This window comes from Filicampus tigris, chromosome 14 (genome assembly GCF_054856515.1).
Source record: "Filicampus tigris isolate MCC_2025a chromosome 14, RoL_Ftig_1.0, whole genome shotgun sequence".
In the NCBI taxonomy this organism is placed as follows: domain Eukaryota; kingdom Metazoa; phylum Chordata; class Actinopteri; order Syngnathiformes; family Syngnathidae; genus Filicampus; species Filicampus tigris.
This window is the reverse complement of record NC_141230.1, coordinates 14,132,501-14,157,500: the sequence shown is the minus strand read 5'-3', so window position 1 is coordinate 14,157,500 and position 25,000 is coordinate 14,132,501. Positions and strand designations below refer to the sequence as shown.

The 25,000-nt window shown below is 38.6% G+C and overlaps 1 protein-coding gene across 2 annotated transcripts in view; it reads right to left on the bottom strand.

Moving 5' to 3' along the window:
• The window catches only part of LOC147136472 (partitioning defective 3 homolog B-like), a 125,086-nt gene extending 109,737 nt beyond the window's left edge, over nt 1-15,349 (bottom strand). For both annotated transcript variants that reach the window (XM_086052186.1, XM_086052187.1), the window contains exons 1-3: nt 15,106-15,349; nt 12,958-13,166; nt 5,638-5,739 (exon numbers count right to left, since the gene is read on the bottom strand). In XM_086052186.1, coding sequence (XP_085908312.1) covers nt 5,638-5,739; nt 12,958-13,074 — 219 coding nt within the window. In that variant the 5' untranslated portion in view covers nt 13,075-13,166; nt 15,106-15,349. The remainder of the gene's footprint in view (nt 1-5,637; nt 5,740-12,957; nt 13,167-15,105) is intronic.
• Between the last annotated feature and the right edge of the window lie 9,651 nt (nt 15,350-25,000).

Here is a 25,000-nt window from a genome sequence, read left to right as displayed (position 1 = left end):
GAATGAGACAAATAGGTGCAATTTGTAAGAGCATATGAGAAGACGAAGCAGGAGGGGGCAAGAGGAAAAAGGGGTTAATTGCTGGTGTGAATGAAATGAAACACACTGGGACGCAGGTAATTAAAGAAGTGAGGAGGAGATAGTGAAATAGAGTCAAATGTGGGCTATATATTGACAGTGTGTGTGTGCGATGGGTCCAAGGTGACAGCAAGAAGGAGCCAATCAGCAAGCTATGGGAGATTGATTTTAAGTGATAAGGAGAAGGGGTTAATCGGGTGATTGAAATGAAACGGAGTGAGAAGCTGATAGGGTGAAAAGGAAACGGTTAATTATGAGTATAATAAACGATGAAGCCTCTACTCTTCATGGACCTTAACTCTTAATTAAGGAAACACAGCTGCACCTGAGGTCCACCCATAATTGAGGGATGCATGAAATGGGGAAATACATGTGTGTGAGTGTGTATTTGTGCAAATTGTTTTTATGTTGAAGCCCATGTCCTCATGGATTCATCGTGATGATTAATTCTTGTAATGAAGTATCTGAAAGTGGGGTTTGTTCGGGAAGATGACAAAGAACTCGTCATTTATATCATTAACCCATCTGTCAGTCATGATACAGGCCTGAGGTTAATGAGCAAGTCATAAAAATACAAACCAACTTGCTCTGAAGCTGTCATTGACAAATTATTTGTAGGGTGAACAAATAACGTGATTCAAATAGCTCACGGCTTGTTTTGAAGATCATTGTGCGTTTGTGTGATGTCCTTGTTGTGTGCTCAGTCTCGGTGCTGATGTCTCAGGATAATTAAGTAGCCAAGTTTCTGGTGACAAACATAATCCATGCAGCAAATATCACAGGACATTGAGGTAGCAAAAACTAAAACCTGTAGTTCTGAACTTGGCAGAGCACAGACAACAACAAAATATTTTTCATTTTTGCTTGAAAGAACAAATTTGAAGACTGACTGATGTGATTATCTCATCTAAGAACTACAAAAATCCAAGCCCGATCAATGCATTGCAAAACATGTATTTTATTATACTGTAACATTCCTTATTATGTGAAACATTTTGTTAGGAATTTGCTTAACTCATTCACTGCCAGGGACATTTATATTTGGAATTCAAACATCTACTGACATCGATGAATATATTTGTCAAACATGTTTTTCAACGAGTAGGCACGGAAGAGGATCTCACCCAGCTTGTCTGTGAAATTCAGGTTTGTAAACCACTAATAATTTACCAATCCCTGTATATGGCGGCATTGCATCGCTTTGGATTTGAGCTCAGCACAGCGTTGTATGTGAGGAAAAAGATTAGAGGGTGAAACTCGACTTGTCTAAATAAATTACTGCTAAATAAATTATTTTGCCATCAAGTTTGACGTGTCGCGTAAGCACAAAACATGAGCGCCAAAGTCACTGGCCTGCTTTTCCCCAAAAGCTAATTTTCTCTGCTTTTTGAATAGAAACTGTTTTTGGTGAACCAATCCATGTTCTAATACTGATTACTAGAGAACAGATAAAGTTAGAATACCTTTTTTTCCAGGCGAAAGAAGAGTGTCTACTCTTTCTTTTGGTGGTTTCGGTGTTATATTGTCACAGAAGAACATATTCCGTCTTGAAAGATCAGTCAAAATGCTCTAAATTTTAGAGTCAAAATGCTCTAAAATTTGGAGTCTAAAAACCAGCAGTATGGGGGAACTCTCGTTTTGAATTAATTAGTAACAAAGAACAACTGATGTGATAAATCACAGCATGCGTCACTGTAGGTAGGAGCTCTGTAAATACATGTACTGCCAATGTAGACTGATAAATGAGTCACTGAAATGCAGTTTACAAATGACACCATTGCCCCATCAAACAGAATTCACAATTCTGCTAATAAATGATGTCAGTGAGTGAAATAGAAGATCATTTATGGCCCCTCTGTCCTTCTCAAGGACTAACACCTAACCCCTTCTCCAGTCACATACATGCCTAACCCCATGAACAAGGACGCCCAACTACAGTTGGACATCCAAATGATGGAATGGAAAAACTGTCAAGATGCATCAAATGACAAAGGTAGCATTCACAGAGAGATTACACAGAACACTGATTCCTGTAAAGGACAATATTAGGTGCACACTCACTGAAGAGAAGTACATTACAAAGTAGTCATTTTTAATGATGATTCATTTTTATTATTTTACCAGTGTTGTTTGGTTGAGAAAATGTCTTCAAATGGTAGTTGTGTGTTTTTAAACATATTCACGACACAAGGACAAGGTATAATTTAGCCTTGAAAAAAAGCTTTTAAAAAAAATTAAAAAATAAAGAATTGAAGGCCACAACAAACGTACACAAAATAACGTGTAAGAATGTTCGCAGTTCATACAACGCACTATGATTCTCTGTAAATGAAACCATTCCAATGTGTGAAAGCAAGAAGGTACACTGCTTTCTTTGATCCAAGGTCAATATTATTCTTACCGCCTGGCCACTTCACACGGAGGGGCGAGATGGCAAAGGTGACCAAGAAACTGTTTGCATAGCCACACATTGGGTGTGTGACAGAAACCTTAGAGCGTGTTTGTCTTTCACGTTCATTCACTTAACGTTAGCAAGCTGATATTACACTCTAGAAAAATAAACATCTGTGAATCTACCTGCTATGAGAGAGGTAATCTGCACTCAGGAAAGAATGTTTTGTCTTTGTATGTAGTATTTAGTAGTCATAGCTAGAGGTGGTCCACATGGACTCAAAATAGCATCACAGGATCATTAGGAAATAGCAATGACAAAAAGTAACAGTTAACACAAAATGCAATTCACAAGCTGCAATATTTGTGCAACATGCAAATGAAATGCTTTCAGACCACATGTCGTCAGTAGCTAATATCTGAGCCTTGCATGCTTATTACTGTATAGTCATCTTGCACTTTGCAAGGTGAGTACACAATTACGTGCTAATTGTGACTAACAGCGCACACGTCACCTCACAGAGCGCTAACAAGTTATCAATGCGCACCAATAGATGCAAAAAAAAAAGTCACAGCGTGCAAGATCGACATGTCATATAATAAATGAAAATGGCCCAGTGGGTGCCCTTAATTCAAAATATGTGGTGGTAACACAGAGATGCATTATGTGTGCAAGTGCACGCAGATAATGAGACTGCTTTTACGCTGATGTGGCCCAGCCCTATAGAGGATCAAGAGATATAAGCATTGACATGCTTAGGCAAATCTAAATGGACAAAATACTGTATTGAATAATATTAAGGGTCTAATTTACTAGGATCCCAAATTGCGGTCGCTATATTGCTTGTTTGCTGTAACAGTGTGCTGTTGGTGAGCATGTGTGTGATTTACAGCAAGATAGTGATCGTTTACTAAGATCTAAGTTACTAAATTGCGTGTTTACTCGCTCTAAAAGATTATGTGCATTGTTGGTAACAGTAGAAAAGTAGTGGAGACCAGTCTACTTAAAAGAGGGGTTTGCGCTTTAGGTAGCGCTGAGTGTTGAACCATATGTGCAAAGTGAAGTTTGAGGTGATAGAATTGGAAGTGTTAGTGGAAGAGGCAAATAAATGGATTGCTATTTTATAAGCTTCCCTAACAATTGTTTTGCGAACGGAGAGTTTTACTCGGGCTGGAGATTAGGATAGCCTGTAATATTGATTCTGTAGTTTCAGAGGAAAACTGGTCATTTGGTCATGTTATTTCATGAGAAGATTTAACATTTGCCAAACTCTAATCAAATGTTGAGCATGAACATGTTTAGTCTTAAAGGGCAAAATAACTATTTATCAGGATGGTTGGAAATTAGGTGAATTAACGTAAAAAGAGATAAGAAGAGCACAGTGACAAAGTGCTTTGCTTCGGAAGCATGTGAAGAGTACGGAGCTGTGTGGAAGGGGAAACTAAAACACGCTAGAGCTGGAATGTAAAACAATGAGTCCCTTTTGGAATGTCGCCTTCTATAAAAAAGGAGCTGATAGCAAATTTCCAAAGTAAACTAAAGTGCGAGAGTTTCGGTCTGAGGTGTAGCAAGGGGAGAGGGAGTAAAGAAGAAAAAAAACAATACCCTAAAGGCAAAGGCAGTACGAGTGGAATTATAGTGTGAGGAGAGCCATTATATAAATTATAGCTACCGGTGTGCGCTGAGAGCTACTGTACGACTAAGCTTAAGTCTTATTTAAAGGTAATGAGAGAAGCTACAAAAAAATGCTAATGAATTCTAGTGACAGTAGAAATCACTGAATAAATCCTGAAGACAACAGTAAATGCAACCTTGTTCATCACTGAATAAAGGCTTAGGAAAGATCATTTGCTCAAAGTATGATATGATAAAACATCGAAGAAGAAAAGAAAATTACACACTTCTGAGGGGAAGATTGGCTTTTATATAGATTGGGTGAGTGCCCAGAAGTGAATTGTCAACCCAGTCAACCCAAACATATATATTTTTTCCAGAATATGTTCTATGCAGGCCCACCAGTCTAAATACAGCATTCTGATTAATATTGCGTTTGTGGAATATGAGAAATCCACCCGTTTTTAGCTAGCTCAGGGGGCGGCCATTTTGTCACTCATTTTGTCAGTCGACAGAAGTGGATAAAAGTGGGTGCATTTTTCTGCTTAACTTATATTCCACAAACGCAATATTAATCAGTATTCCGTACTTCAACTAGTGGGCCTGCATAGAACATATTCTGGAAAAAAATATGTTTGGGTTGACTTCCCCTTTGAAGCAAAAGGCAAGTTCGACCTTTACATTTGAATTTTGCTGATAAGGCTGTAATGTAGCTACAAAAACAAGTATAGGGCACCGCTTACACATTACATATATAGTAGTATGCTAGATTGTAATATATGGAAGTCTAAATTAATAAGGGACTTAATTTCGAGTTAATATGTTCCGTGAACATGTTCATATTGCTTTTTCAAAGAAGTCAGTACGCTATAATTAAAAACTACTTTCCACATCCTTTTGTAGTGACATTTTTCTTTTTCTTAAAAAAAAAAAAGAAAAAAGCTTAGTTTTCACTGAATCTATAGAAATCGTATCATTAGAGACTATTTGGCAAGAATATCAAGATACAAACTTTTGTCCATACCGCCCAACCCTAGTAGAGTGTACAGTGTATTGCTGTATCTGTTTTAGTGAGTAGATTTCAATATAACTGTTGCCGAACAGGTAACTTATGCCCATGGAAAAAGGCATTCTAGCAGGAAGTTGCTTTCTTACCAATAAATACAAAATAGTAAAGAATGCTACTACTATTAAAATGTATTGCACAAAACAGCAATTTTCAAGCAACTTCCAAACAACAGGTATGTAAAATTTGAAATGAAAGATTACTGTAGTGTATGTCGAAGTTTCAAGTAATTCAAACAGATAAACATAAACATGTCAAGTAAACATTTTTTTTTTTTTACCTTTAAGCTGCATTGTCAAATTCGTCCATTATGACTGAAACGTTAAATGTTTGTTTGCGGTTCCCCAAAATCCACACTATCCTGCGTCATGCTGCGTCATCAGTAGGTAAATGATGTAGTGTGAAGCGCTTTGAGTAGCAAAGGTAGAAAAGCGCTATACAAGTGACAGCCCATTTAGCATTTACGAGCCCAAAAAAAAGTTCTTACCTTGTCCTTGTCCTCCACAAGATCACTAAGTATATCATCAGGGTCCAGAATCCCTCCATCGCAGTACTCAACATGGTGTGTCAGAACCACAAATTCCCCTTCCTATTCAACAAATGACAAAATGCATGCATGTCAACACCATGCAACTTGCATAGAATTGTTCCACATACAGTCTTCATGTACTCATATGTAAGACACAATTTCAAGTTGAATTGTTCAGAAGTGTAATCCATGTAGATCCATTTTCCAATATTCTCCGGGATCAATGATGACACAAAAAAAAAAAAAAAAAAAATTGTTCTACATTAGCTTCAAAAAGAGAGGCAATATAGTTGACACAAGAAGATTACACAACCTGATGAATAGAAAATAACTCTTTATTGTGGATTTTTTTTCCCGTGTGATTGACTGGTAATTCTTCTCAAATCAAGTCAAAAGGGAAAGGCTACCTTGACAACTGGAAACACATCACAGTTGATAAACAGTAATGAAAATGGATAGATGGATGGCTGGATGGATGACAGTTGCAATCCCCTTATGATAAAAGTCAGTTGATATTCCTTGTTTTTTCTTACAGCCATGTCTTTTGGGGTAGGAGTCTGATCAACTTGGCATATCTTAACTGGATCTTGTTTACTAAAAATTCTATATCAAAAACTATGTGAGCAAACATTTGTGTATTTCCATCCTCAACTCTCCTATTCCGTGCTTCTCACTATTGTTTCTTCACTCAGATATTTGACATCGTTTGCTGGACACCTACAACAGATTACAACTACTTTAACTGTACATCCTGAACTGTTCTCACTGCCTCCTCACTCCTTTTATCCGCAGCGTTAGTTCTGTGATTGATGACAGAGACGCTGCACCGGACAGCCATCTACACATAGTTGGTTGTTAAAAAACATACACACAAACTGGCAAATATCGTACACTCACCTGCACACACATAAATCTGCACACACATAAATCATGAATAACCAAGGAGCATGTATGAATCAAAATGTTACGTGGCTGTGGTTCATTAAATCTGTGGTTTTCATAAAACCCCTGAGACAAAGGATGTTCTGAGAGCAAGTCGACCTCACAACTGTATAACAGAACCTCTCAGCTGCCCTAATAAATACGAAGATGTCTCAAGTAAATCTTGCTAAATGGAGTTTAACCGTCACACAACCTATCTTTGACAAAGCGTGTCTTCTGTGAAAATCAAGGCAAAGTAACGAGGGATATGAGGTCGGAAAAAGACATGGTGACCATTAATTCACCATTGCTCATCAGACAGCTGATCTTTTCCAGCACCACATGGTGAGTTGTCATTCAGTTTTAGATCAAACTTCAAACTTTACTGTGGGATAGAGGAAGACTAAAAAAGCTTGAATTGTTATTGTGTAAAATCTTAGATTGTCACCATTATATTCTGTCACCATTATAGACCGCCACAAAAAATGCTTCTTCCTCTAACTAATGATGTTAGTCCTACATAGGCCAGGATCTTTACACTTATATGACCCTTACACCTTAAGATTAAGAAAAAAAAATGAAACACCAAAAAAAGCAATTAGATCACAAATGATTTAGCAGTTTGTTTCTAAACTTAACACATTGAGAACACCGGTAGTTACTGTACATTCTAATATATGTAAACTAAATGTGTAGATATACTTTCAGGCCACTGAAATTGGGCAACGCCTTAGCAAAAGCTAAGCCAGATAGATAAAAGCCTCTAATAGTACACAACCACCATTTTATCTGTTGGATGGGGGTAATTAAGAAGTGTGCCAACAAGCACTGAACTTCCTGGCAACTCCCCAGAAAAAACAATTCTCTCTTCCGCCCGCACCTTCTAGCCAATTTTTCATCTAAAGGCATAAAACTCTTAACATTCATCATCTCTGCTGTTTCAAAAGTGGAATGAATTGACTCACTAATGCTTCTGCATTTATAACAACATTTACAGTACTTCCACCACCTGTCCAGCAATCATTCAGCATGCCATTGTTTTTTTTTAAAAGCAAGTTTATGTTATTTATTATTCAATTGCATTCAAATGTCCAAAAGCAAAAGCAAAGTTGCCTTTACATCCTTGAGGTGAGAGTGACTAACAACCTAGTAGGAAGACAGTAAATGTTTGGAAGCATTGGGGGGATATTTGGGATCTAGCAAAAAATACTCTGAAGTATGATGAATCACAGAAGCAGATGTCGTGGATATAGACAAACAACAAGCGAGCTGTCTCAGCGACTCTTTAGAAAAATATGATTTGCATAGCACCGGGAGGGATTAAAGCATGGACAGTGCATCCACACACAAACACATGCACAGAACAGAGATAAAGAAACAAACTACAGATCATAATACAGCAGGGAAAATAAGAGGGGAAAAAAAAGAGAAACAAAAATAAAGATAATGAATGCTTTGGAGGGATGAAGGTGAGATGACAGAAAATTACACAAGTTGAAAATGCCGAAACCTCAACAAGGTATGAGCCACTTAAAGGTGAAATTCTAAATTAACTTTTTGTACAGCAGACAAAAACGCTGCAAAAATCCTGCCAACACAGACTGTGCATGTGCTTAATAAGGCATCACCTTCACCAAGACAGGGAGAAAACTAGTCCCTAAGATTTAATCAATACAAGAGACAGCGACGTCATTAATAACAGCTGCAGCAAAACACACCTGGAGAACGTCCATCTGTGGGAACATTTACAGTATAGCTACAATGTGGATGCCGTGAAGGAAAGCCAAAAAAGGAACACACAATCAGTCTACACTGATCAGGCCTAATCATTTATAAAGAATTTTTTAAAAAGTAAATTATACTGTAAGGTTTTAAAAATGTATGAGGATATAAAATTACGGCTGCATCATAAATTATTTAACAAAAAAACACCCTCAGAGTAGAACTGCCAAGTAGTGTTCAGAAGCACTGAAAATTGAAGCCTGCAGGAAACATTATTTAAATATTACACAAATGTGTCATGCTGCTTTTATTTTCATCAGATGTCAATTGCGGTACAGGTGGATCAAGTTAACACTGGAGTTGTAACATCACTTTCATTGCAAAGCTGTGCTTGTGATGGCAACACAGGATCTCTTATATTACAGTCCACATGTTGTTTTAGTGCTGGGTTGGTGTTCACTTTAACACAAATGATATTTAGACAACTGGTGTTATACTGTTGACAGGTTTCGTTAGCGGTTAACACATTCGCTTAACCCATTAAAGCCTGAAGAACCTCATGAGACATCTCTCTAAAACCTACGGTCGTCTATCGAGTCACCCTTGAAAACCTTTCGCCGCCAACAAAATAATTAATATCTCAGCCCCTGTAGCAGATAGGAACATAATTCCAAAAGAATTTGAGACCTTAGACGCATGGCTTTCACAAAGGCCGAGTTTATTCATCTTTACTGTTTCAATCGAAGATGCAATTGATTTTTAAAAATCGAGTGGTAATTACCATGCTGTGTCCTCTTACAAAGACGTTGAAATCGTCATTGTCTACGAACATATATCTTAACCATACATCACGTTCGGATGGTTTCACGGCTTTAAAGTCCACGAGTGTCTTGTCTATATCACTGCCGTGATTTATAATCAGAGCTCCCGCGATCGACTGTGCCTCCATTACTGCTCGAAAAAAATTCTGTTTATCTTCCGACAACTCACGACACCGTCACATGTATATTTTGATGCATTTCATTGGCTGAGAGACCGAGATTTCGATTAGAAAAAGAAAATGACGTATACGCTCTCCCGGCTTTAAAGGGAGAAACACGCAACAGCGCTCCCGGCTTTAATGGTAGAAATGCGGTTATGTGCTCCCGTCCTTAATGGGTTAATGGCTCGGCTGCCTCAGCTTCTGGCCATGGATTTTCTTCAGCTTCAAGATGCCACACAGACTTAAAATTTACACTTCAGTAATGTTGGGGGAGTCTGGAAGCAAAGCATTGTGAAAAAGGCCTAGTGTCTTGTCAGTGTTTGTGTGTTTATATCCTAAGTCATTAGAGTTTAATTAGTGGTTGATTTCCTTTCCTACTTGTGGGACAGCTTTATACCGCACTCAGTTACATCAAAACAAAAGTTCTGAATATTTGGAAATAGTAAAAATATCAATTAATTACTTGATTATAAATTAACTCCATAGTCAAATTAAGTGAAATGCCCATCCACATTAGGGACCTAAAAATGAACGGGGTTATTATCTCCCATTAGACATGGCACACTGTTATCTTCCCAAGTAGTATTTAAGAATGAATCAGAATCAGAGTTCAAATGGGGTGGTGGTGGGGGAACAAGCTTTAAGGCTATGTAGAAAATGAAGTCTGCACTAGCCAAAGAGAAAGGATGATAAATAGGATGATAGGGCAAAACACATGGGACGGTATTAGATAGGTGCAAAGACATGAAGAGGCTAAAACAGCAGAAGACAAGCAACAAACTGCATGGACTCACTCTCGAGGCCAACTGAGGCCATGAAGCCATACGTTTGAATTTGATGTGTTGTTTGAATAACAGCTGGTATTTAAGAGGTCACTGAGGAGATTTGGTCGTCTGATGGGATGAGCAGGATTGCTGCCCTGAGAGTAGGACTGGGAATCAACAACAGTCATGAAGGAATCACAGGAGGGAGACATTTGCATTTTACACCGAACCACAACTTAAGTGGAAACGAGTCAAGCAGCCTCCTGCCTGGCGCATCGCAATTCAAATCAGATATGCGTTCAATTTTTCATGCAGCAATTATGGCGAGCTGGACCTCTGTGGCTTTGGCAAAGACTTTCCGATGTGGAAATCATAGGGTCCTTTGACGGTATTAAATATGACAAAGATTTTAATAATTATATGGCTTCGGAGGGTCAGAGGGGGTTGTGGACTCCAAGTATTCTGAAAGTTATGTTGCTTCATAAAAAAGCTATTTCCGTAAGCATTTCTGTAGTTTATAAAAATTGTTATTATCATAAAACTGACAATAAATATGATGGCTGCAATGTAATTTCAGAATCCCAACTCTGGCCTGCCTTAGTAGTGTCTGCATGTTCAGCCCATTGGACCTCTCGTTGGAGTGTTTGAAATCAATAAACACTGAATTTGTAATAGCTCAAGGCCAATGAGAAATTGTTAGGACTCTATTTGTGTGTGTGACACACATATTGTTGGGTAATGATTTATTTAGTTATTTAGTCATGAACTAATTCACTGCCAGCCGTTTTCAAATCAGAGTTTCCATGTTGCCAGCTGATTTTTGGGCATTTTCACTGATCTGTCAAGACTCACTATTGTTTTCGACGACAATATAAGCACTGAACCTCTTTTCTACCTTATTATATTTCTTAGTAATCAGAAGTAAAGCATGGGTTGCCCAAAAACTCCAGTCTCTGACCACAAAGCGGAGAAAACAAGCTTTTTGTGAAAGAAATGTGAAAAGAATGTCAAGCGGAACACTGACTTTGGCACTAATTACTTTTGATACCTCAAACTAAAAACTGGATTTTTTTTTTCATAGCGTTCCTCATTCACTTTTTTTCCTCACAACACTTTCCATTAGCTATTGCGACATGTAGTACTTTTTAAACTATACATGTTGACATTTCTCTCCTCATAATTGACGTGACAAGATGAGATTGCCCCCTTAGTCACTACCCGAGGTTGTGCTGATCACGATTTAAAAGCGATGTGAAGCCGCCATTACAGGGTTACAGTTGTTTACAAACCTGATTTTCACAGGCAAGCTGGACAAGGCCCTGTTGCACACTTACACGTTGAAAAATATACTTTACAAATGTAACGGTTGTATTCCACTTCGCAAAAATGAATGTGAATGAGTTAACACCAAAATAACTAAATACGTGTATGGCAGAAATTGCTCGGATATCATTTTGCATTACAGCTACTGTACATGAGAAAAGTCTTGCTATTTTCGGCGGGAAAATATGCTTCAGAACTGGAGGCCGCCATTTTGTTTTTGCTAAGGATATTTTTATGTCTGTCATACATATCGTTTGGTTTGTTTGGTATGGAAAAAAGGGTAATTCTGAGTTATTATTCCGAGCTAGTAATTGCTCACACAGTATTATTTCTGTTGCTGTACATGTACTAGATGACAACTGTAGACATATGAGTCAAGGAGAAACATCAGGTGAGTGACCTAACAGAGTCCATCCCATCTCCTACAATACACACTCCTGCAAGACACTAAAGTGACCCATTCATCTCTGCTGTCATAAAGAATATTTTTGGTCATATTTCATCCCATTCACCACAAGCATGTACCATAGCTCACCACTGTGTTATGGGTCAGTCAAGCTGGGTCGAGGCACAATGTGCAGGTAGATCACAGAACAAAGGCATGCATCACATATTTTGGTAATTGAATCACTCCTCATTTACATTCAAACATTTTTACTTTGATGTTTGCACGCAAGCATTCTTCCACTTCACTTTATGTATGCAAATTTAAGGATGAATAAATTTTATATTGCGGCTTTAACGCAATTATACCTCGCACTGGTCTAACAAAGTCAGTCTTTCTGTTCGTCTTTTCAATCTAATTACAGCCTGCAAGATTTCATTGCTTTGACAAGTCAAAACAATAAAGTGAAGTAACACATGCAACCAGATGCTGAAAACGGAAGTTATTGTGGATAATGCAGAGGAACTCATGTCAATTACTTCAACAAATGAAGTCAGTGATTTACGGTCCTGTACTAAAAGTATTACTTTATTCTCATTACAGGCATCAGACGTTTACAGTTGAACAACATTTTAAAGGGAGGTTACTGGAATATTTTTCTATTTGCGTGTAGTGTAGAGTGTTGCACTTTGCTGTCACTCGTAATGTAATTTGGCCACATTTTGGAATATTGAGGAAAACGTGATTTATGTCAGTGGCTCTATTCAAACGGTGAAGCTCATGTACTGTATAGATTAACCACACACAGAGTGAAACATTACAAATTTAAATGTCTTTTTTATATAATTTCAATGACTACTGTGACAGCGAACAAAAACCTGAAATTCACCATCTCAAAACATTAAATCAATCGAAATGATATCTTGTAAAGAAATTAGATTCTAAAAAGTATTTTTCGTGTATGTTTAATGAATCCGTTACACTATAAGTTTCTCTTTTTAACTGAACTACTGAAATAAATAAAATAAATCGTATAATAAATAGAGTTAAGAGAAGCTTTGCAGTCACAAAGAGGAACCTGTGTTTTCCCCGTTCAAAGGAATTTATTTAGAGCAGTTGTTAAATTTCATGACTGTATATGCTTAAAATAATACAGTGAGCAAGTTCCTAGTTGACTGTACCTGTTCCAGGAGTTTTCTGTATCTCTGGGTGGCTTGTTGGATGAGGTCTCTCACAGTCCATCCCTCTTTACAAGGCACCACCACACCTGTCTGCCCAAATGTCACCGTTACTTTCATTGTGGGACTCTTCCCTGAGGTTTTGGGTGATGGCAGGAAAGCTGTGTCGTAGTTGATAAAACTGCAGAGGAGTAGAACGGGAGGCTGGAAACCTGAAGGAAGCAAACACACAGCGAGTGAAAGAGAAAGTCAGTGAGTCGTGGTGTAAATAGAACCACAAATGCTGAGCAAAACTACCTGGGCTAATGAGAAAGTTATCACTAAACAGTACTTCTGACAAACACTGTGGTTGCTGTCTAAAATGGGAACCATGACTTTTAAAGCCACAGGTTAATGTTAAACGGCTTCAAATATACGGGGGATGTAAAACGTTTACACACCCCTGTTCAAATTAAAGATTTTAGTGGTGTTAAATTAAAAAAAAAAAGAGAGAGACCAAGATAAGTCATTTCAAAACTTTTTCTACCATTAATGTGACCTATAACCTAACTGTACAAATCAATGGAGATTCTTGAGATAAGCAAAAATTAACATCTGAAAAGTGGCGCAGTTTTTAGATCTCTTTTTTTTTTTTTTTTTTTTTTGGGGACGAACGCCCCATGGTGGCAGTGAATTCAGCTTACTTCACAATAAGCAGCAGTTGGAAGAAAAGCAATTCTTCAAAAAGAGGCTTCAAGTTGTTTACTGCCACTCCCAGTTGAAGTTTACACTCAAACTAAACTGAAAACACAGACTTGTATTTAAAACAAACACATAACGTAGCTATAAAGTATGCATAAAGACATAATGGTAAACGCCATGGTAGGGCTAACAAATAGCATTTGTGTGGTGGTGTCATGACCCGTTGAGCTAGGCTATTTTAACACAAACGGTGCAACAACACATGTAAAATAATACTCACAGGCATGTATTATTTATCCTCTGTGAAGAACTAAAACTGTAGCACAACGAAATTGAAACAAAACATGTCAAAAACTGGTTTACTTATTAACATTCTTTATGGCATTGCTCTGTTTTAATAGAGTACAATATTATAGAGTGCTAATGTCTCATTACAAAATATATCATAAACATTTGTGCTGGGATTTTTGGTGGCGGCTGGACGGGATTCATTGAGTTTCCATTCATTCCAATGGCAAAGGATTATTTGGAGTGGTTTGAGTAACAAGCATAGCCACGCTGCAAATTAAACTTGTAACTCAAGAGTGTGTACACTTTCTCACAACAGGGATGGGGCTGTGTTCAGAATTAACCAATCAAATTCAACCCCATGTTAAATGGAAACCACCTGTCACCATTCTCTGATTAACCCCAAATAAATTTCAGATGTTCCAGTCGGGGCTTCCTCACATTTTGGGGGGTTTCTAGCAGAAACCTGATGGTTTTGTACAACTGCAACGTTGAACTGTTCATAATTCCTCCCTTGTGTAACACCGCAGTTTCAATTTAAGAAAAGCAGCCCCAAAGTAAAATACTATACCACCATGTTTCACTGTAGGTATGATGTTAGGCAATGTTGCGTTTGCGCCAAACATACCGTTTGGAATTATGGCCAAAAAGTTCAAACTTGAATTCATTCTCCCATAACGCATTTCCCGCATATGAATAGTTGAATTTGTTAAGGTCAAGTCATTTTTCTAAAGCAAAGTGGGTGCCATGGCTCAATAAAGTTCAGGAAGCACTGCACTACACTCTTCAATCTCCATTAGTTACCTGTTCAACCTTCACATATTGATTGGTAGCAGACAAAGCCCCACAGTTACTTTGTGTGCAGTGCAGGTTATTATGGTGACATTTCACTGCACAATACTGTCCAGTGTTCTCTGAAGTTGCCTTGGCAGATGTTGGTATCATCTGCTGTCACTTAGCTAAATATATTAGCTTCGTAACGTAACTGGAAACTAGCAGCGCCAACGTAACAAGCCCGGCACGGCAGCATTCCGTTATAAGCACAACACATATAAGGGTAACTGTTGCTCTCCCCGTCACCTCGTCGAAGGGAACATGCTAGAAAAGTGGAGTTTCGCGTTATTTCAAAACTTTCGCATCCGATTCAGCAGCCCCACTCCTGAGCTAGCTCACGTTAGCTACCTTAGCTGAACTTTGTAGGGAGGCGTGCAGTCGCTCAGGCATCATTCCACAAGTTTTGCCCCCCTCTCATGTTTCCTTTCTCAAGGCCGTAGGGTCGGTGACATCCACTTCATCGCCGAGCGTCACTTGATTTCACGTAGTTTTACCATCGGACGAACTGGAAACGTTGTGTAACAGAGAGGTAAATACTTGGGGAAAGTTTTTGGAATTCCTTCCCAAGCGTCGCTCCTGCTGGCCAGTTCCTGACCAGCGCTTCCACAGAAAGGCTGCCTGCTACTTTCTTAAAGGGACAGTACGGCAAATTCTGAATTCCATGTTAGTATAATTTTCATTGTTTGTTAGATTTTTTTATTTCAACTTCCCGTGGAAATGTTTAAATATATCAGCCTGATATAACACTTTTCGATTTATTATGGCTCGCAGCATGGTGAAATTGTGGTTACCAAGTCTACCTCCCATTTCGGAGGTTTCGGGTTCGAATCCCAACTCTGGCCTGCGTTAGTAGTGTCTGCATGTTTCCTGCATGGGTTTTCTCCAGGTACTCTGGCGTCACACAATCCAAAACATGTACAGGTGTAAGTGTGATTGGTTGTTTGTTTGGTTGGGTGGTTGGTTGGTTGGTTGATTGCAGGTCGATTGATCAGCTCGCAACCAGGGGCGGAGCCGGAATGTGGCTAATGGGTGGGCCTGGAAAAATCAGGGTGGGCCTAAATTTTTCTCTTAATGAGCACAGTCTTCCTGTCCCGGCAAATCGTATATTCAAATAAAATGACAAAGTGAATAATATGAAGTTCAGATCTTCCTTAGACAACCGCAATTATGCCGTTCTTAATATTCAATAAAATAAACACAATGAAACACAAATTCAAAAACAATTTAATAATAATTTACAAAAAAATTTAAAGGTATATATTTTTTAATGAATCTCACTGGTTGGGCAGTCTGTCAATCTGGGTGGGCCTGTGCACACCCAGGCCCACCCATGGCTCCGCCCCTGCTCGCAACCAGTCCAGGGTGAAACCCGTAGTGATGTGCAATACTGCAAGGTTTGGTATCGATCCGATACCGGTATCATCCACATATATACCCATTCTTTTTACTAATCAAGGTTTCTCATTGGGTAATTGCAAAATCTGGAAGAATTTTCATGACCTTGAAGTGATTTTGTGCCTTTTTTCCTTCGGATTGTTACCCGCAAAATAAACAAAGCAAAATCAGAAGAGGATGTGGGGAATGTTTATTGGTAAATAAAAAATACTTAATTATCATGAAAGTTTTTCAAAAAGTCAAGGAATTTTATTGTCATACCAGCACACATTTACACATTAGACAAAATTTTGTAGCACAAGTCCTAGATTCACCCATGTGTAAAAAAAATACTAGTATCTATGATGATATTTTTTTTAGGTGACTTGATATAGTTTAAATACACAGTTAACACAAAACATGTTTATATTTAATGACTTTCATCTGTATTCTACTAATACATTTGTTGAAATCCCATTAAATGTATTCATTTTAATAGCACATTTCTATGGTATGAATATAGAGGAGAGAAACTCAACTATTGATTGCACTCTCATTATTACCAATGCCGTCATCGATATTATCGATATTTGGATTAATCTACCCTCCACTATTACCCCACCCCTGCCCCAAAATCACCAAAATAGTCGATGGTAGTTTCACACAAGCCATGCAATTCTGCAATGAGTTTTGTTTTGTCTGGTAAGTGACACTTGATTGGTGAACTCTGTAAAGTTTTTTCAAATGTTTTATTTTTTCCACCAAAGTAACAAGACCTCTACTAATATTTGCCGTGCGACCCTTGCAAACCGCTCTGAAATCTCTCCCCCTCCCCTTGTTAATCATCTCTACTGTCACCTCACACAGATGAAACCACTGAAGCCAACCAAATTATTCTACTTAGCATAACATCATACACAATTTGACGGATCTTCAAAGCTTAAACCTCTCCTTGGGAGGCGGAGTCTGCCTTTGTAATTAGCCGCTCAAATATCCATGTGTATGTCTACTACTAATTGATTTGGACTAGGTTTAGTTTCTGGGTCACTGAATTCCATTGCTTCTAATGAACCACAAGGGAAAAGGTCTGTAATACACACATGCATAATTTACCTCTTTCTTTGCTTAAAATTAGAAAATTAGGAGTACACTTGAATAATGATTTGAGATGTGAATATTTGGAAATGGTTTAATGAACTGAAGAAAGTTTCTCTGTGTGCGCCAGTCTTGTTTAGTTTTCATATTTCTTTCATGCATTATAATGAGCATCAGTTTCGGTTATAAACCCTTTTGTTGACTGATTATTCGGATCCTCTACAGAAGTGATTACGGTATTTGACTCAAGCCCATTGCATTCACCAACGACGATTTACATCAGGATAAGTATCCTATGGAATATAAAAGACATCTGACCTAGAATGCTTAAATTGTAATTAAAAGATGAACTCAGAGGGAAAAAAACCAAGGATTTCCACATTTATTTTCGAGTGAGTTAGAGTGAATATGGATGAAGAATTTGAATAGTTTCTCATCTTTGGGAACTTGGTTTGAATATCTTCTAACTGATCGGTTGCACTTGAATACATTTAGAGAACTCATCGGATTAGTGCCAAGAAAGCTTTTTTGCCTTACTTTTAGTATGTTTTTTATGACAGGCATAAATCCATATGCATTCAGACCTAGTGCAACTAAATGGTCAATCATACTCTCTTCCTTGCCATTGCTTCTCCACATGAAAAAGTCCCATTGTCAGCGGTATCGAGCAAATGTGAATGCGCCCTGCTGGTGGGCCTGATCTATCGAGACCTTGACAAATAAATCAGTGCGTCGGGAAGAACATGCTATGCGCAATGGGAGAGCGGAAAATTGACCGATACAGACTGAACACATGGATGGTAAAATCACAGACTTTGACTGCATATGGTTGTTAAACCAACCATCCATGTTATATAGCGCCTGTCCTCATAGGGTCGCGGGTGAGCTGGAGCTTTTCCCAGCTGAATTTGGGCGTGTCCACCCAGATCGCCAGCCAATTACAGGGCACATCGAGACAAACAACCATTCACACTTGTGCTCACACCCATTCAGAGGCTTCAATTAAGTAGCCAAAGTATGCATGCGAACATGGGGGAGAACATGCAAAATACACACAGTTGAGGCAGACGTGTACAAGTACAACAGGTACAGGCCCTACAATGCATTAAATTGACAAAAAACGTGACCGACTTAAAACAATCTGCCCTAGTGTGCCAACATATGACAGGTCCCTGAAAGATTTTTCCAAAAGCCTGCAGACGGGTATGGTGTTGAGCGGAGCCATGTGTCGGTCACAGAAATAGACAGATCGATACCATCTCAGCAGGGAGATTTGATCAGTCACACTCCAGAATTGCCAGTGACACATATGCACCAACTTGTAGGCTGTTAAATTTTTGGACTAATTGAAGCAACGGAAATACAGTGGTGCTTCTGGTATTTTATAAAAACATATTGTAATAACATAATTACATAGAATGTACAGAACTGAACAGTTTGTGCATCATGATTCATTCATTAGGGCGCCTTCTGGTGTATGCAACTTTGACACCAGGGAGCAGTACAAGACAGTCATGCAGACAGAAATGAAAAAGAGTTTCACAAGTACTGTAAGTGTTTTAGTAAGCTGCTATTATATTCATTGTTTTTGTTGTTTTTCGCATGTGTTCAAATATCAATTGCTTGAAGCTTATAAAACCGCCACATGGATGCTATTCATGAGCCCAACTATAGAGTTTCTATTTATGTGTTAGCATCAAGCTAGTGGCCTGTAAGGCAAAGTTATGTGGTTGATTTAAAGTAGAAGTCACCCTAAACATATTTTTTCAAGAATATGTTCTATCCAAGCCCACTAGTTGAAACAAGGCATTGTGATAAATATTGTGTTTGTGAAATAAGAGTTAATTCACTCATTTTTAGCCATCTCCGGGGGCGGCCATTTTGTTACTTCTGTCGACTGAAAATGACATCACAACTACTCAGGATCAGGTAACGACCAATCACGGCTCACCTGTTTTCTGAAGCTGAGCTGTGATTGGTCAGAAAAATATATGTTTGGGTTGATTTCCTCTTTAAATAGACGTGTAATTATTTGTTTTATGCTTACTGGTGGTAAATTTCCACTGGGAGTGGCATTAAACAGCTTAATGCCTCTTTTTCTGAAGAATATTTCACTATATGCCAAACCGCTGCTCATTGTAAAGTGAGTTGAGTTGTGTTGAGTTTACTGCCACCTCACGGCGTTCTCAAAACTTCCCCAAAATCGGCCAAACGTCAGCTCTTATCTCAAAAACGTTGTGCCACTCGTACCTGAAGGCACCACTGTATTAAAAACAGCTCTCAATGTGACAGTTCACAAGTGGTTGGTGGTGTATAAGGTCCTTTCACAGTACCTATTGTTCATGCAGGGCTGTGCTGTGTGAAATGAACATTTCGCAGTTATAATGAACATTTGTGTGAGGGAAGGCAACGTCCTCAAGCAGGTTGCAGTGCATCTTGCCGGAAATGGCCAGAAGCGTTGCGATGAAGAGGAGCGATGAAGAGGAGGTACAGCAACAACAATGGAAAACATATCTACGGTTTCACATGTTGTTTCTGTACCTATTTTGCCTTCAGTACAAACTGAATTCTAATGATCATTACCATTATATTATTTCACTGCGCACCATAATTGACACATATTGTGGTATGCTTTTGGATCATGAACTGTTCCATCTATCCTATTCCAATTATTGTGGAGCAAGTTTCATTAGGGATTGTAATAAACACAGAAGGTTCATTGATCGTTACAGTGGGGTAATTAATTGGCATGAAGCATGGTGAATCCGCAGCAACAATATAACATTTCCAGATGAACTTTAACACGGTGGATATCACCTTTTAACAAGCAAACTGCAAATGTAATATTCGGTGGCTAGCATAACTTCTCTCTTTGTTACAAACACCATTAAAGTTGTTTTCGAAGGGAAGAAAAGCACGTGGAAATAACAGGCTGTTATTAATTAACAGGTGTCATCTGAATGGAATACAAAACACCTTTGAAGGAGCAGATGCACACACTTGTGAATCTAAGCAAAGAGTTTTTTTTGTCTCCGTCTCTCGTTCACACCTCCAGTTAATGGCTCAATTAACACACTGTCATATCAGAAAATGTGAATAAATCCACCTGACTTCGAGGAGGAAACTGAAGTGAAAGAAAATAATTGATACTATTCACAGAGTAGTACTTTGAAAGCTAATTATGTGTGTATAACAGGCAGGGAATTCATCTGACAGCTCCGGAAACGTAATAGGCACACAGCATGAGTGTTTGCATGTGTGTATTCCATCATTTCACGGATGATCTTTGCATTCGCATGTGACATCTGCTTTTGTGATGAAGAAAAAAATGTGCACCTGTGTAAATGTTTTTCAGTTTATCAATTTATGTGCTTGTTTCTTCTTTTTTTTTTTTTTTTTTTTTTTTACATCAAAACTACACTTAAGTACGTTTAATCTGAAACAGAGAAGTTTTATACCTGGACAGAACGGATGCCACAAGCTGTGGAATTTCTACAGTAGTGCCTTGAGATGTGACGTTGTAAACCAACATTTTTACTTTGTTTTCAATTCATTCATGCAGCTCACAACATTATTATACAATGCATTATCATAACACATTATACAGCCCATCATGTCTGGGGTATTATGTAAGGAAAACATAATCAGGCTTGGGTTGAATAAAACCCTGAAGAAAGTTCATGGCAACCATGAAAACAGATTCTTTATATGCACTCCGATGTTCTCTTTAGCATCAACGTAAACAAAACCTGATACTACATCATTGCGCATGTTATAGTGATGAGTATTATTTGCATCCACCACTAGCTGTTTTGTTTTGGTGCGCTCTCACTGTCAGTTACATTTGGCCCAAATGCGAAAATGTAAACATCAGTTGGTGAAGTTTGTTTCTCATCTCTCCCTGCTGCTTGCTCGTGTTACAGTTACACACTCGTGTGACAACACTGCTGCGTAGCGTGTATTTATCTCTCGTTTAGCTCAAGGTGGCCTCATTATTGTAGTTGTTGAGCCGCTTAATCGACGAGGCGGTTTTACTACTCCGCATTAAGTTGGCTATAGCTATCGCTGATCACGTGTTTTCGGCAGCTCGTCTTCCAATCAGCCAATTGACAGGAGACTTTAAACTCGCCTGTCTGCTGCCGTCGCCGGACTACAACGCTCTGTAGAGCAGAGAAATGTGGCGCCAACAAGGTGACTTGACTTTCATCACATTATAGTTGACTAACATAAATGTTGCGTCCTTCAATTCCTTATTATAGGCCGCACGATGACATGTACACATGCTGGTACATCTCATGATACACAGTCTTACAGCGAGTTTCCATTTATCAAACTGGTTTGGGTATGTTGGGGGCTCATTTCAACCCAATGCAATATCAGCACTGATAGGCATTGGTGGAACTGATTTAAGATACACAAAGCTGCCCGTGTTGCATGTAATAGAGAAACACGTCATACAGCACAACAATGTGATTGATTGATTGATTGATTGAAGTGTTGTTTTGGACAACAACTGGGTTGTACAGCACAGACAAGTCAGCTGTGGTGTGTTTTAGTTACCCAGACAATATGTATTCATTTATTTAGTAATTTGTTGATGCAAGCAAAACTCTTAAATGTCACCACAAATCAATATAGTATGTTATATTTTCCTTTTAGGTGGAGTGAAAATTGAACGTGAGGTGATGAACAGAGAAATGGCTTTGGAAGCAGTCTTACAATGAAATGAAATAAGCAGAATTGCGGACTGAAAGACCGCCAAGTTCATGCCCTCTATCTCCTTCCTCTCTCTCTTACAAAAAAAGTGACATTTTCAATGCATGGAGCAATTTAATCTCCCCTCTTTTCTATGAAAATGCCTGTAAATGAGGGTCTGTGAAATTAAGAAGATATACCAGGCCTTAGACAATTTGTTGATCTCTCCGCCTTGGGTCCGTCCTTTCTCTCTCTGATACAAAATATGGGATATTATCAATGCATGAAACTATTTAATCTTTTCTCCATCGCTTCCTTTTCTCATATGAAAGCCTTTTTAAATTAATGTTTCTGAAATTTAGTAAGAGATCATTCTCTTTTTTTCTTCTAAGGTCACTCCCGCTCTCTTTTTCTCCGCGCATCTGTGAACGGTCCACTTGTCAGAGGTCAGACTCGTTACGGATCACATTCTGAAAATGGGAATTACATTCTGTCTGGCAAGCAGGCCCTATTACCTCATGTAAATTCATTAATGGAAAACCAACACCCACTCATGTCTTGTACTGTGAGCTTCCAGCCAACGCGGGCACAGTTGTATTGCCATCCTTTCTCAAAGTAACTTTGCTGTTCTTTTTTTTATCTTTTTCACATCAGCCATTATTGATACTATCATTCCAGGAACAAATACACTATCCTTCTATTTTAATGGCCACCCGTGAGCCGGATCCTATCCCAGCTGACTTCACGTGAAAGTCTGATTCCACCCTCAACTGGTTTCCTGTCCATCCCTGCGATGGAAAACGGATGGATGGATGCATAACGTGACTTAACTGAATCATTTTGGAATCAACTGTATGACATGTGGTCATTACGAAACTAAAAAATAAGTTTTAGTGATTCCAAAGGCTTTTGCACTGTATGGCTTTGAGTAATGCTCATTTCTCCGAGAATATGCTACTCTTTTAATCCTAACCCAATAACAATCATAGCCTTCAAATAGTTTTCAACTGACAGTATATCATCACCTTACAAATCCTAATAAGACTTAGCAATAAAAATATTTGAGTAGTTGCAAACCCCAATCCTGAGACGACCAGCAGACTTTGAGAGATAAGAAATAGAGTGTAAGGAAGAAAATCCAACAAGGAAATAGAGAGGATAGACGAGGCCGAAAATATGCTGTGGGGGTTAAGAAATAGAGAGAAGCCCAGAGCAGCTTAAAGAACAAGGCAAATAATAAAAGACAGGCTTATAGCAGACTGACTACCACAGACTGCAGACTGAATGAAGTCAAGGTTTTCCAGAGCATGAGAAGCAATGGAAAGCAAAACCCCTTTGTTATGTTAAACATACCATCATCTTGGCCTGCTTTATTCATCTTAACATTATCATTGTGCAGAATGGCAGAGATTGACACAGACTCTTTCTTTGGATTAATCCTTTAGCAGTTCAAAGAATCTGCCAGAATGCAATGTGTTGCTTCCCGTAAGCTGGTAATAATATCAGCATGATATGGTACAGGGTATGGATTCCTCCATATCGACCTACTGTAAGTCTGCAAACTCATGAGCCGTGTCAGATAAGTCGGCAGCAACAAAAGACCATTCATTTTGTGCATCCTGTATGCAAATGGTTCATTATGCTTGAGGAATACCACATTTGCACACCATCAATAGAAAAATGCAAAGTAATCTGTTTAAGTAGTTTCTCAAGACTCTGCGTGTTTATTAGTTTCAAACATCTTCACTTTTCTACTCACTTGTTTTGTTTGAAAACAATGTCAATTATAGCTGCAAGCAGTCGAACAGGCCCTTGTACTTCCTTTTTCATGAAGAATCCTAAAAATGATCACCAAAGTTGACACTATGCTCTGCCTATTGAGGACACGTGTGTGAGCCCTAACATTTGCCCAAAGCAGCAGTTTTGATCCAAAATTACCAACTTCCTGTTCAATTACATGCATGGGTCCTTGAAATATTTCCATGCATCTTGTCATGATAGACGTGAACTAAATTTGAGTGAGTTTTAGCAGTTGGTGTTAAAAACTCCTAACATATGTATATTTTTTAGAGACATTTGCCAAAATTGGTGCATTTTGGCACAATTTAAGACCCCAAATATGTGATTCATTCAACAGAAGAAGAACGATAAAGAGATTTTAAGAGGACTTTTACACTGGTGCTCGAGCCCTAAGACATACTATTGTACTGTCCAATTTTTAGTTGCAGTATTTCACTACACTAGCATCCACACGCCGTTGTGTTTCATTCTTTGCCGCATTAACATCGACAATTAGTCCAATGGCCGTGCATAAAATGTCATTGTTAATACTGACTCAGCTGTCCCCGCTCTCCACTTTTTGAATTTTATGCACAACCATTACCGCTCATAAATGCTGTGTTTGGGTTTAGTGACAGTACTAAATCATTTCTAGCAGCTTTTTGATGCAAGGCTGGTATCTGATCTCATTAGATTGTGGCAGTACTTACTTTAAATCATGAACCAGTGAGTGATGAAATTTTTCTTATTCTTTCTATCTGTCGATCTGTCGCTCTATCTATCTAGCTAGCTAGCTAGCTAGCTATAGTGGATATAAAATATCTCTGTTTAGCTAGCTAGCTACAGTGTATATAAAATGTTCACTCTTGTCCACATCCTCTTATAACTGGGGATGTGGGTGTGCTCAGAATTAACCAATAACATTCAAACTCATGTTAAATGTGAGTCAGCACACACCTGCCACTATTTGAAGTTCCTCTGATCGACCCCAAATAAAGTTCACTTTTGTACATAGTAAGTGCTTTTAAACTATGCCATTTATGTATAAGAGCACATTTTGTATTCTTGGCAAGGCATCTGAACATGACTTGTTGTTTAATGTTAATTCTCAAAGTGCCATCAGGAGCTGGCGATGGTCCAGGTTGGGGGCCTGAGGTTAGCATCTCTGCTCTATGCAGATGAGGACGTTTGGTTTTGCTGGCCTCATCAGATTGTGACCTCCAAGAGGCACCGTGTGGGGCAGATGTCGGACTAATGTGAACCAATGGGGTTGACTGTCAACACTTGCAAGTCAGAGCTC